The 13,903-nt window shown below is 37.0% G+C and overlaps 1 protein-coding gene across 1 annotated transcript; it reads left to right on the top strand.

Annotated features, from left to right (window-relative positions):
* The first annotated feature begins 553 nt into the window (after positions 1-553).
* On the top strand, positions 554-11,415 carry LOC127119448 (protein COFACTOR ASSEMBLY OF COMPLEX C SUBUNIT B CCB4, chloroplastic). The gene is made up of 7 exons (XM_051049678.1): positions 554-997; positions 1,109-1,208; positions 1,812-1,885; positions 2,285-2,469; positions 2,612-2,682; positions 10,892-10,975; positions 11,194-11,415. The coding sequence occupies exons 1-7, from the start codon at positions 699-701 to the stop codon at positions 11,272-11,274; spliced, it is 894 nt and encodes a 297-aa protein (XP_050905635.1). The 5' UTR covers positions 554-698; the 3' UTR covers positions 11,275-11,415.
* Positions 11,416-13,903: the final 2,488 nt, after the last annotated feature.

The raw sequence follows: 13,903 nt of genomic DNA, 5'->3' as shown, positions 1-13,903 counted from the left end.
CACAGTGATCAATAACGAACTTAACGAAACTAGCATGTTTTTTATCAAAATTAATGGTGTCTTCATCCCGCACAGTTGGGTTGAACACTTCTCCAGTTGGGCAAAGGCCAATGATGGTCGCCACGTCAAATAAAGTGGATGTTATCATTCCACAAGGTAATTGAAAGGTGTTCGTTGTACCTTCCCAAAAGTACAATGTTGCGACAAACATATTTTGGCAATACGGAGGGTCAACCCTCGACAATTGGATCAAATCATAAAGACCTTCCTCTTTCCAGATTGTTGATTTCTTAAATTCAACTTTTTAAATAGGTCAGCTTGATATATTTAAAAGACTTTTTTTTGTCCGTGGTCTAACCTCTTTCACTAAATAGACTTATAAAAAAATCTAAATTTTTCTATTTAAAAAAAAATCTGACCTGATCTGATTTGAACCTGGGTAGGCAAGACCGTAGACCTCTCTTAATTTGTCTAGAGTATTCTCAACTAAACTAGTCTTTAGATGCAAAATATATATTGTATCCAAAACACTAGCATTAAGAAAAAGAATAGAAAAACTAATCCTGACTAATGTTTTTGTTATGATAGATGAAAATCCTTTTCTAAAAATAATTTATTTTTTACATTATTTCAGTCCATTGTTTGTTTCAGCATCACCCTCATCTTCAAAAGCGTAAAGCCAGTGCAAACATATTCCCATGGAAGCGGGAACCGCGCTCCGTCTCCATTTCACTCTCCACACTCCCATTTCCGTATCGAATCGAACTTCAAACCCTAAAACCGCATTCACTCTTTCATCTTCTCCTTCTCGTTCTCATTCTTCTACCGTCCACAGTTTCCTCGGCCCAAAGCCCAAACGAGATTTCCTCGCTGATTGGGCCTCACAAAACGACGACGTCGTTCGCCCCCTCCCAATCTACGTTGGAACCGCCTCTCTCTTTGCTGTCCTCTTCAATCGCGCCATCTCCGGCATAGCTCCCGTCGCCGACGCCGGCAGGTCCTCTCTCGATTATTTCTTCAATGCTTGATTAATTAAAAGTTTGTTAGGTTAATGATTGTTAATTAGTGAGTTAATGATTGTTAATTAGGGTGTTTTTTTCTTTTTCAGTTCACAATCCAGAGCAGACCTCTTAACTTTAGGATTGGCTGTCACTAATATTTTGGCTGGCCTTGTATGGCTTTCCATAAGACCCAAATCTATTGCTGTGGTGAGCCTCATACCTTTGCATTCACTGTTATTTATCTCTCCATTTTCCATTTTCATCTATCTGTTTGTTATTTTAGCTTCATAATTTGGTTTAAGGTGTGGTTGTTATGGCTTGTTTTGTGTTTTTCTTTTGGCAAACATGTCATTTGGTGCGAAATATCCACCGATTTTACCAAGAAACTCAAACTCTAAGATCCTAGCAGAGAGCCTATCTACAATCCGTTTGGCCAACCAAATAGTGTTGGGCGTGAGGGGTGTGTGTTAAGAGTCCTATATCCGCTGAAAATTTGAGATACGACTTGAAAGTATGTTATAAGTGGGAGCAATACTCACCTTATAAGCTGGTTTTGTAGGATTGAATCCGGCTCAACCCAAATTCCAAGTATATTACTGTTTTCCAAAATACTTGCAAAAGTATATTTCACAGTGAGATACAATTGTACGTCTTTGTAAAACACTGTTATAATGTCTGTGCATATTCTCAAACTAAAAAGGCCCTAAACTTTCTTAAATCAGACCCTAATTTAATGTTTTTTCTAGAAGCTATTGTTTTTCCAAAATAAGCTGACTTAAAGATGCCGATAATAGGCTTGTTTCTGTCCAGGTAAATCCTCAGGGAGCTGAATGCAAGAAGCTGTGCACTGCCCTCCCTGATGTTGCACTTACTGAGCTGCTCTGGTAATGCTCTTTATGTCCACTTGTTAGCCAATTGGCTTTTTTCCTCATCCCTTGGTCAAGCACTTCTAATTCTGTATAAAAGTTAAATGATTGAATATTAAGATAATTAATATGGCTTTCTTTCATTGTTATAAATCATCAAATCTACAGTAAGTGAAGTAAAAGAATGGATGCTTTGGGGCTTGGATGTTTCATATTATGACTGTCTTAACTACTGTGATGTAAATAAATTAGATATGAATGGTGTGAAAAGAAAGCGACATGTTATTACTTATCTTATATAATGGGGGAACATTCATGTTTTGTGATCTCAGCCAGTAATATCGAAGCTATTCCTTTAAATAGTTAGCTTTTCCCTTGTTTGTTGACAGTAAAATATCTTTTATAAACTATTATTAGGGTGTGGGAATCTCTGTCAGATGTCACCTGCTGCCGATCACTTGTTATTGTTTATGAGAGCAGTTGTGTGCTTCAATTTGGTTTTGCTGCAGAGTCTTCTCCTGGGAATGGTGAGGTTGTAAGTGTGGACACCGATAAATTGATGCAAGGATCAGTGTACCAGGGTGTTGTGAAATCTGGAACTCGTAAGTTTCTGACCGTATATTGTCAGCCATGAGTCATTCCTCACAACTGCTGCTACTCTAGTGCACATTAGTTTAGTACTTTTCATTGAGGTGTGCTCCAGTATTAAATAAAATGTTTTGAATATTTTTTATACATTTTCAGAGAGTTACTTGGCTAATCTATCTCTATATCCTGGGAAGTCTGAGCTACCATTTCTGCCTTCAAATACTCAGGTATTGTGTTTGTCTGTATTAGACTGGTTCAAATACTGTGTGCTTTAACTAATTCTGTCTATATTCAAAACATGTATAAAGCACAAACTATTGTTTAAAAAGAGTGAAACACGGGTAGGGTGTAGGTAGATTTTGGGGACAAGTGAATCAAGAAACTATTGTGAACCTTTGGGTATAGGGTTGAGAGTAAAATGTGTAGACACAGTAGACTCATTATTTTGTCCCACAGTGAAATCAAGTAAACTCATGGATTGGGACACATGATTTCTGCTAGGGAATTGTGGCTGGTCCTAATAAAATAGACACCATGTGTCTGGCCTGTAAGAAGAGATGTAGTGGGGTTAAGATATTCCTTGAATTGACAAGCTACTGAAGACATTTCATGATGGGTTATATCAAGATAACCAAACTACCAACTCAACTTCTTAAGGACTGTTATGTGTGAGACAAGAAGGCCCAAACAGCATTTTGAGAAACATAAGGCTGCAGTCTCAGTGCTTCCAGTCTCAGAAGTCCTGGATTTTCTCAACATTTTATGGTTGAGACTTGAACAGACCCTTCTAGCAAGGGGTTAGGGGCAATATACGCCAAGAATTTACAATGCACAAATTAAAGAGCAGAAAAGTTTGTTCTCCTTCAAGGGGAGCTCCTCCTAAACAAATAAAGAAGTTCTTCGATAATTCTCATGTATTATTTTCATATTCCCTTTCTTACATCTATATTACTCTAGCTAGTACTATTGTAGTTGTCAGTGATGATTCATACACTTAGCAATGGTCCTTTCTAATGGAATCCTAAGGATAAGAAAGGGATAGATCTTCTAGATCTAGGTTAGGTTACATGAAAATGGCTCATGGGCCTGCTCTTAGAGTGAACTCATTTGAGACTCTTAGGCACCTCATAGCTTCTCAGTCATCTGGGCCTAATCCTGTCACATTTTGAATGATTTGGAGAATCACTTCCACTGTGTCATCTTCCTCTTCAGCATGATCTAGGCCCTTAGCATGAACCGGGATACCCCCCTCCTGATCCACCAAACCTTGTCCTCAAGGTGGAAATTTCGGCAAGCTGATTGGAAGTGAAAGTGATGCCAATCTTGGTGTCATGTTGATCAGTGTGGCTACCCATAGCACATCAGCTTCGTATGTTGGTTGACTGGGTTATCCAATATCCACACATCACAAGCTTTCACTTCCTCCTCTCGCGATATTCCACATGGAGACTTGTTGTCCTTTCTTTGGTCGTTCCTGCATCTTCTTCAAAAACTCAAGGTGAGGGACCGTGATTGCCATTAATTGTGGTTCAACCACTTTTACGCGAGAAGGTGCATCTACTACATAGTTCTGAGGGCCTGGTTTTTAAACAATGCCATAACAATACTTGAGGAGCTCAGCCACATTGAATTGTTGCTCGAGGTTCGGATCACCTGAGTCATGAGTTCCCTAAGCTTCTTTGATCAGTGTGAATGGTTAATTTGCAACCAAGGAGGTAAGTTCTCCACTTCTTGACTGCAGAAGAAATTGCACAAAGCTCCCTCAGACATGTTGAAGCAGTAAATATTTTGGGGCAGAATTTCTTACTAAATATTTTGGGGCAGAATTTCTTACTAAATATTTTGGGGCAGAATTTCTTACTATTATAGATGTCAATGCAGACTCATACACATGGTAGTCAAAATCGCGATCCTATTCGTAAGATCGTACGATTTTGCGATCTTGCAACCCCTCACCGTGCTGGAGAATGACCAGAATCGCTTTTTGGTAGACACGTCCGGAATCGACGCTATAACACATAAAAACGGTGGAATCGTCGTCTTTGGGAAGAAGCACCGTTTCTGTTCAAAGTCCCCAGGAATTCGGGTTCGCGGGTCGGGTTCGCAACCCGGTTCAAAAAAACCCTAAAAACATGTTTTTTTCTGATTGAAATTTGAAAAGTTTCTTTTCTCTTTCTCATTTAAACCATTTATGCCTAATAAAAAGGAGTAATCAATACCCACTCATCCAATGATCAATGATTTACACAACTTCCAAAAAAAAAAAACTATTCATTCCACTTTCTCACGATAAACATCTCTCTCAAGTTAAATACAACATTTATCTCATATTCATTATTTCATTCTCTATCTTCTCTCTCACCTAAAAACAACATTTCATTCTTTATTTTTTCTCACATTAAAAACAATGAATATTATCACTCTTAAATTTCACATTTTAAAAGTAATTTTAGTGAAATTTGAAGTTTTTTTTATACTAAATTATGTTGATTCATATGCATACTATTAATATATACGCAATATATATGAATTTCTAAATTTGGTAGGATCTGACGATCCGTGTTACGATCCTCCGATTCAAGATCTTATTACCCCCTACCCGATTTTGCGTAGGATCCCGAGTCTGACTACCTTGCTCATACATTTAGCAATTGTCCTTTCCAACAGAATCCTAAGGATAAAAAAGGGATAGGTCTTCTAGATCTTTTTTATAAGCTAGGTTACATGAGAATGGCTTTATATTATAGTGTACTCATTTGAGCCCTATGTATCACTGACACCTCTGAAAAAAGGCATGTTCGTGTCTGTGTCGGATACCGGCACCGATACTTTTTAATTAATTAATTATTTTAAATTATTACCAATATCGTTGTGTCAGTGTTAATGTCGTGTTTGGGGTGTCCGTGCTTCATAGTTTGAGCGTCTTAGGTACCTCATGACCTCTCAACCATTTGGGCCTAATCCTGTTATGTTTGGCCCTCTGATTTGGGGAATCTCTTTCCCCATGTCATTTCCTCTTCAGCTTGGTTCAGGTCCTCAGTATGGTCCGTGACAATATACCTCTGCAAGTAAGTAGACCAAAAGCATTTTGGAGTCGAGCATTTCCAAAATGGCCCAAAATAAGTTAGTGTATGAAAAATAATTGATGGTAATTGTTGATATTTGTAAATATAATATTAAAAATATTTGTCTATCGAATAGTCCTACATCGACTATATCATGTAATTAGTTATAATCTCTCTATATAAAATAAAGTCTCCGTAGTGCTTTTCAAGACACACGGTTTATTCAAATGTCTCTTAGTCTCCTAATTCAACATGGTATCTAGAGCCTGCTAAGAGACAATTCTTTCTTCGCCGTACTTTATCCGGTTGACCCACTGTCTTCCGGTGAGAATTTTTTTACAAACCGTGTCATCACTCCGGTTTGCTTCTCACTTTTCAAAATTCTCCAGTAACCTACCAGCAGAAGCGCCTCTTCCGATCCAGCCGTTCCCCACTTTTCATCGGCAGAAACCTCCGCACGTGACAGCACGTCCGACGGCCGATCCCGACAATTTTTCCACCCTTCCACTCTCCATAGGGCAATTGTTTCAGATCCGATACTCATGGCTACTCCTCATAACTTTACGCCAAACTACGATGATTTCCTCAGGGGGTATTAGAATTATCAGAACTTAGATTCTACTGTTTCGGTAGCACACACTGGTAATTCATCTGCTTGTCTCTCTCAATCATCTTCTCTTGGATCTTGGGTCCTTGATTCTGGTGCGTCTGATCATGTTACCGGTAATAAAAATCTTTTCTCTTCCCTCTCTACATCCAGTTTCTTACCTACTATAACTTTTGTCAATGGTTCTCAAACCCGATCCAAAGGGATTGGTACTGTTCGAATTCTACCTTCTCTCTCGGTTACTTCTGTCCTCTATGTATCTAATTGTCCATTTAATTTACTTTCAGTCAGTCGTTTAACTCGTTCTCTTGATTGTAGTGTCACCTTCATTAATAATAATGTTACCCTGCAGGATCGGAGTTCGGGACGGACGATTGGTGTCAGATGTGAGTCTCAAGGCCTTTATTGCTTCTCAGTATCATCTCAGACATGCTCAGCCAAAGATTCTCCACTCATTGTCCATGCTCAGTTAGGTCATCCCGATCTTTCCAAACTACATAAGTTGGTGCCAAATTTATCGAAGATATCTAATTTACATTGTGAGTCGTGTCAGCTAGGGAAACACACTCGTGGTCAGTTTCCCAATCGAGTCAATAAACGAGTTTCGTCCCCTTTTACTTTAGTTCACATCGATGTTTGGGGTCCCTCGCGTACTGTCTCTACTCTTGAGTCTAGGTATTTTGTCACCTTTATTGATGATTTTTCACGTTGCACGTGATTATTCTTAATGAAGAATAAATCTGAATTACTTTCTATTTTTGAACAATTCTATCAAGAAATAAGAACTCAATTTGGTGTGTCTATCCGTACCTTATGAAGAGACAATGCCCGTGAATATTTATCCCAAAGATTTCAAAATTTCATGTACGCAATGGTATTCTCCATCAAACATCCTGCCCTCACACACCTCAACAAAACAGGGTAGCCGAACGCAAAAATCGGCATCTTGTAGAAACCACTTGGACCCTACTTCTCCATGGTAATGTTCCATTTCGGTTTTGGGGGGATGCTGTGCTTACGGCATGTTATCTTATAAATCGCATGTCCTCATCTGTCCTTAACAATAAAATCTCTCATTCAATCCTTTTTCCCAATTCCCCACTTCACCCAATTCCTCCCCGAATCTTTGGGTCCACATGTTTTGTACACAATCTCTCTCTCCTGGTCTTGATAAACTCTCAACTCGATCACTAAAGTGTGTCTTTCTTTCATCGATCCCAAAAAGGTTATCGTTGTTATCCACATATTCTACAACGATACCTAGTATCGGCCGATGTTACCTTCTTTGAGTCGGTTCCATATTTCAAGTCCAGTCACGTAACTTCAGAACCCATTCAAGAAAGTACTCCCACACCTTTTCCGACAGTTATTAATGTCCCGCCTACCATTATCCCCCATCAGTCTAGGGCTCCTGACCCACCCACTTCTCGACCACTTCAAACATATCAGCGTCGTCACCCAACGCTTGAGGTCATACCTGTCCCTGAGGTCATTACAGACTCTCCTCCGACGCCTCCGCCATCACCGGATCTGATCCTGCAACCTGAGTCTGATCTTCCGATTGCCCTTCGAAAAGGTATACGTCAAACACAAAATCCTTCTCCACATTATATTGATTTAAAGTACGCTTGGTAGCCAAAGGATACACTCAAATTTTTGGATTGGATTATATTGATATCTTCTCGCATGTAGCCAAGATGGCATCTGTTAGACTTCTTCTAGCCATTGCAGCCATTCGACATTGGCCTCTTCATCAACTTGACATCAAAAATGCTTTTTTACATGGTGATCTTGAAGAGGAAGTATATATGGAGCAACCACCTGGATTTGTTGCTCAGGGGGAGTCATCGAATATGGTGTGTAGGTTACACAGGTCTCTTTATGGTCTTAAGCAATCTCCGAGAGTTTGGTTCGGCAGATTCAGCACTATAGTACAACATTTTGGTATGGTCCGTAGTGAAGCTGACCATTCTGTTTTTTATCGTCACTCGACCCAAGGGTGTATTTATCTTATTGTGTATGTAGATGATATTGTCATAACTGGTAGTGATCAACAGGGTATATTCCAGTTAAAGCAACATCTCTCAAATCAATTTCAGACAAAAGATCTTGGTAAACTTCGTTATTTCTTGGGTATTGAGGTAGCCCAATCTATAGATGGTTTGGTGATTTCTCAACAGAAATATGCTATGGATATTTTGGAAGAAACATGTTTGTTGAATGCTAAACCAGCTAATACTACTATGGATCCAGGTGTCAAACTACTATCCAATCAGGGGGAGCCTCTATCTGACTCAGGAAGGTATAGAAGATTGGTTGGAAAGTTGAATTATCTCACAGTCACTCGTCCAGACATTTCTTTTGCAGTTAGTGTGGTAAGTCAGTTCTTAAACTCCCCTTGTCAGGAACACATGGATGCTGTTATCCGGATTCTGAGATACATCAAACGTGCTCCAGGAAAAGGTCTAGTGTATGAAAATAAAGGACATACTCAGATAGTTGGATACTCCGATGTTGATTGGGTAGGGTCACCCATTGATAGACGATCCACCTCTGAGTATTGTGTACTTGTTGGAGGAAACCTTATATCCTGGAAAAGTAAGAAACAAAACGTAGTTGCAAGATCAAGCGCCGAGGCAGAGTATAGGGCCATGGCAATGGCAACATGTGAACTTATTTGGTTAAAACAGTTGCTCAAGGAACTTCAAATTGAAGAAGCAAGACCAATGACACTTATTTGTGATAATCAAGCTGCATTGCACATTGTTTCAAATCCAGTCTTCCATGAGAGGGTCAAACATATTGAGATAGACTGTCACTTTGTCAGAGAGAAAATCGAATCAGGTGACATCGTCACAAACTTTGTCAACTCTAATGATCAATTGGCAGACGTGTTTACAAAATCTCTGCGAAGCCCTATAACTAATTATATGTACCAAACTTGGTGCATTTGACTTATATGCTCAAGTTTGAGGGGGAGTGTTGATATTTGTAAATATAATATTAAGAATATTTGTATATCGAATAGTCCCATATTGACTATATCATGTAATTAGTTATAATCTCTCTATATAAAATAAAGTCTCCGTAGTGCTTTTCAAGACACACGGTTTATTCAAATGTCTCTTAATCTCCTAATTCAACAGTAATAAATGGAGGCAATTCGATGTGGCACCATTATAGGAGGGTTATATTTAGAATAAACAAAGGGTTCTGGGTCTATACTCTATTGGGTGGCGGTTGATTGGTTAGCCAAATATGCCCATTTTAAAGCCTTAGCCGCCCTTTCACTGCCGGTGAAATAGCTGTGACGTTTTGTTTATATGGTTTCTTTTCATCCATTTTGTCGGAGAGACCAGATTGAGGGAATGTGGAAGAAACTATTTTTGATGGTGTGTACCTAATTGAAGTTCATTATTGCCTTCTACCCACAAACAAACAACTTAAAGAGGTGGTTAGCTGAGTGGGTTGTCTGCGCTATATAACAAGGACTGAACTCAAGCAACTGTTGGATTAGTTATGCTAGGCATAATTATGGTTCAACACTAATTTCAGCAATGTCACCAAGATGACTCACTTTAAAGCCTTTTATGGACAAGATCTGTCCATTCTGTTGAAAGGAAGCACTATTTGAAGAAATAACCAAGCCACTTAAGTACTCTAGCGAGGATCCCATACTACTCATGTGGAGGCATCATATATTATATAATACCGAAATACCTATCATATTCCACCTAAGGTAGAATAGGAGGTGTTTGAGGAAACTACAGAAGAAGGAATACCTTATTTTGGCTTGTATTTTTTATCTTTATATGTTTTCTTAAGTGATGCAACTTTCATCTATGGCAGAAAGTTACCATGTATGATTTGGGCAACTCATTCCGACTAAATCATGTACGTCAGTCTAAGAAAAGAAGCAAGGAAACAATTTAAGGAGGGGCCGGGAAAAAAACTGATTGGTAATCGTGACTAGTTGATCCCCTTGCCTCTGACCACGTGAAACTGCTCTGTTTTCTTGGGATTTATGAACAATTTTGTTATCATTTTTTACTGTTGTTTATGTAGCTTTCTTTTCCTTCCTCTGGTCTTTTTTAGGAGGGGGGTTTGCGTGTTTGAAGGGGAGGAAAAGAGAGAGCATTGAAGGGGAGGAAAAGAGAGAGCATTGAAGGGAGAGGAGTAGAAGGAAAAATATAATTTTTTTCTTCTATTTAATCTATGTTGTTATAATACTCTTAAAATTAAAAATATTATTAATAATAAATATTTATTTATTATTCTCTATAAGAACACTTTTTTAAAAAGTGGAGAATTTTTTCTGTTTCCCTCCACTCCATTTAAAACATTCATTCAGAATATTATTATAACAACATAAGATTCTATTTGGTAGTTTCGAGGGAAGTGAGGAAATGGTAGAAATCTTCCACCTTATTTAATAGTGTTTTTATAGAGAGTGAAAGAAACATTCTTCCTTGCCCTCTCATTCCCTCTGCATTATATGAATTTGTTGAATACTCCCTCCGAACTCATATATACTTAAAAATAGTAAACAAATTCCAACTAACTTCATTATGTTCAATGCTATCATTTCAAAACTAGCTTTTAATTAATGTTCTCAGAAAATTGAATGAAGTGAGAAGGAGTAGTTTGAGAAATAATACAACTGTATTTTTTCTCAGAGGAAAAAACTAAATGGTTATTTTTACGTATGGAGTATGTTGTAGTAATATTTAATAACTAGTTATTGGTACAATTGTTATTTGGTAGGCTGTAATTTTACAACCACTTGGAGATAAAGGAATTGCAATTATTGGCGGTGACACAATACGCGGTTTCACTACTTCTGATCAGGTACATTTCATCTTTCATATTTTTTCAATGATATCTATCTGAATTTGTCAAAATATTTTAGTATATAAACATGTTATATTAACAGAGGACTTCAATATGTTATGTTAATATTATAAACAGGGGTTTTCATGTTTTTTTCCTCTTTAAAACAAATTAATTTCGTTGTTTCAAGTGTTTAAAATTTGTTGTTTGGCAATCAACTATTGAAATGCTTACAGGCATGGATAACGTATATCGGAGAGAAGCTGGATTCTACTCTTGCAAAATATGTGAAACCGCACCCTTACTTAGTTACTTAAGTCTAAAAGAATTTCAAGTAGCCTCTGATGTTTGTTTATAATTGATTTCAGTAGTAATATATCCTTGTTCTTCATTAAGAATACGAGGCTGAAATTGATTCAATGTATTTATTTTATTAATTATTTACAGCAGTTTTTAAATTGGTCCCTGCCCAGTCTAATTCATTGTTAGTAACATAAAGATATCGTAGAAGATTAAATCAGCAATTCCCCCTAGAATTGTAGAGTTCGGACATTCACACTCTGAAATTTGGGAATAAATAAATAAAAATTCCAATTTCCCCTAGAATTGTAAAGTTTGTATGCAAATAAATTGTTTTTTTTAAATGGTTGGGCAACTTATTAATCTTCTGGTACATAATCCTATTTGATTTCCCGTAAATTTTAGAATTTTCGGTAATTATACATACTTTGGTTTTTTTTATCGGAAATTTAAATTTTTTTAGTATGGATGAAAACTTTATCTTTTTTTTCCAGTGTAATCATAGTCATCTAAATGACAAAATTTTGAATGTTTAAAATTTTAAATAAATAACACTATTGGAAATTTTATTTTGGTTGAAATTTTCGGTATCATCTGATAAATTTTAAATTTCCGAAATTATTTGGAATGTATCGGAAAATTTGAAATTTCTGTTATACCAAAAATTTAGAGTACACTACCAAAAAATTTTATTCTTATCGAAAATTTCATTTTTGCCTACCAAAAATTTCAAATGTAAATTTTATTCAAATTTTAATTAGGATAGTTTTGGCAATATGAAAGTATGAGGATGTTTGATTTAATTAAGGAATGTCAAATTAAATGCTCGTAGAGAAGCCATATCCATAATTATTGGTTTTATCTGTGTATACACATTTTACAAAGCCACCTTGTGAGAATTTTTTTATCTAAATAACTCACTTTTTAAACTAATTCATGTTTTAAATTTTTTTCTAAAATACTTTACTTTCAAACAAAAAAAATACATAATTGACGTCTTTGTACATTGTGATTTTTTAGTTTAAATAATACATTAATATTTAATTAAAAATACTTTTACATAAACTAATGATGACGGTTCAGTTGGTTATACCAGCCACCGATTTCACACCCATTAGTTACTCGTTACGCTCGTTATTAATTCACTTAAGGTGTTTGAGAATTTGAGGTCTCAAGAACATCACTAGAATCCCTAAGAAGTTCTTACATTTTTAAGAAGTCTTGTGTATGGAGCGACACACTGCCATAACTGAGTTCGCGATCCATGCTAGAGTAATTGGGATGTGTTGATGGGGTCATTGGTGTCCGGCCTGGACGATTGAAGGGGGACATTAGTGTGAACGATTCGTTGGAGAAATGTTGAAATAAGTGTTGTGGTGTTTGGTAGTCATATGGTTGTTGTGATGTTTGGGTGTTTTGGCTATGATGTGATGTTTGAGCGTTTTGGCTATGGTATCATGTTTGAGCGTTCTGGCTATGGTATGAGGAAATGTTGGTGTTATATGTTCCTTGAGTGTTTTGGCTATATCTTGATGTTGTGTTAGGGGCATATGTATTTTGGTTGTCATGATAATAGTCATTTTGTTGGCGATGGTACGAGGGACGCTCTTGTGGTTGGGTGTCTGACATGTTTTGATTGTGGGCTTGTGTGTTTATGGATCGATAATTTTGTAGGGTAGGGGGTTGTGAGTAACATGTCTGGTAATTTTCAGGGGGGTTTAGACGTTAAAGCTTCTTGTGTTTAAGTGGTTTGTCGTGGATCGTATAGATACCTCTCTTCGGGGACAAACCTAGTTGCAACCGATCTGTACCAAGCCATATAAGTATTAGTTGGTCTAGACGGGGTTGACATCATAACGTCACGTAAGACATGGTCATGACGGTTCCTCCATTTACGACACTCAAATTTAGCAAAGTCCTTTTAATTGTCAAAGTTCTATTGTTCATTAATTTTTCGTTGATGTTCCAAGTTTAGAAATGGACGTCAAATGAACTATAGACGAAAAAAAGGTTAGATCATAACATGGGTAATATTAAAAATAAATTGATTCGTTTAGTGACAATAGATCTCTAGGTGTAAGGTGATCTAAGAGATTGCGATATTGAATGATACAATGTCTAGGACATCTATTGTAAATCATACCACGAGCCGACCATCTAAAAAAAAAATCAGATAAATTAGTTAGAGATAATAATCGGTAAAGTAAATAAATGAAAATGAAGTTATTAACTTAATTTTGTGGGTACGGGAATGTGAACCTATTGTGATTGATGGACGTTAGAGATGACAATCTAGACCAATCCCATGCTTGGAGAAAAACGACACATCCGGTAAATGTAGATGTGTCTTTCTTTGTGTTTTATACAAAGAGCTATACAAATAAGACAAACAAGCGGAACCCCAACTATATGTTCATATTTTATTCCTCAAGAATCTCAGAGCACACGTTGCTCTACAACCCAACCTCTATTTAATTTATGACATACATGCATCTATTGAGAGTGCATACAATAATCTTGAGAACGGGTGGCATAATCTTCCTTCTAGCCATGTCTACTACATTAGACATATCACACAAAATTTCATGTGGGAAATCAAAGATAAGAACCTTCCAAAAAAAGTTGTGAATGCAAGGTATGCTTTAA

This window comes from Lathyrus oleraceus, chromosome 2, assembly GCF_024323335.1.
Source record: "Lathyrus oleraceus cultivar Zhongwan6 chromosome 2, CAAS_Psat_ZW6_1.0, whole genome shotgun sequence".
NCBI lineage: Eukaryota > Viridiplantae > Streptophyta > Magnoliopsida > Fabales > Fabaceae > Lathyrus > Lathyrus oleraceus.
This window is presented reverse-complemented; position numbering and strand designations above follow the sequence as displayed.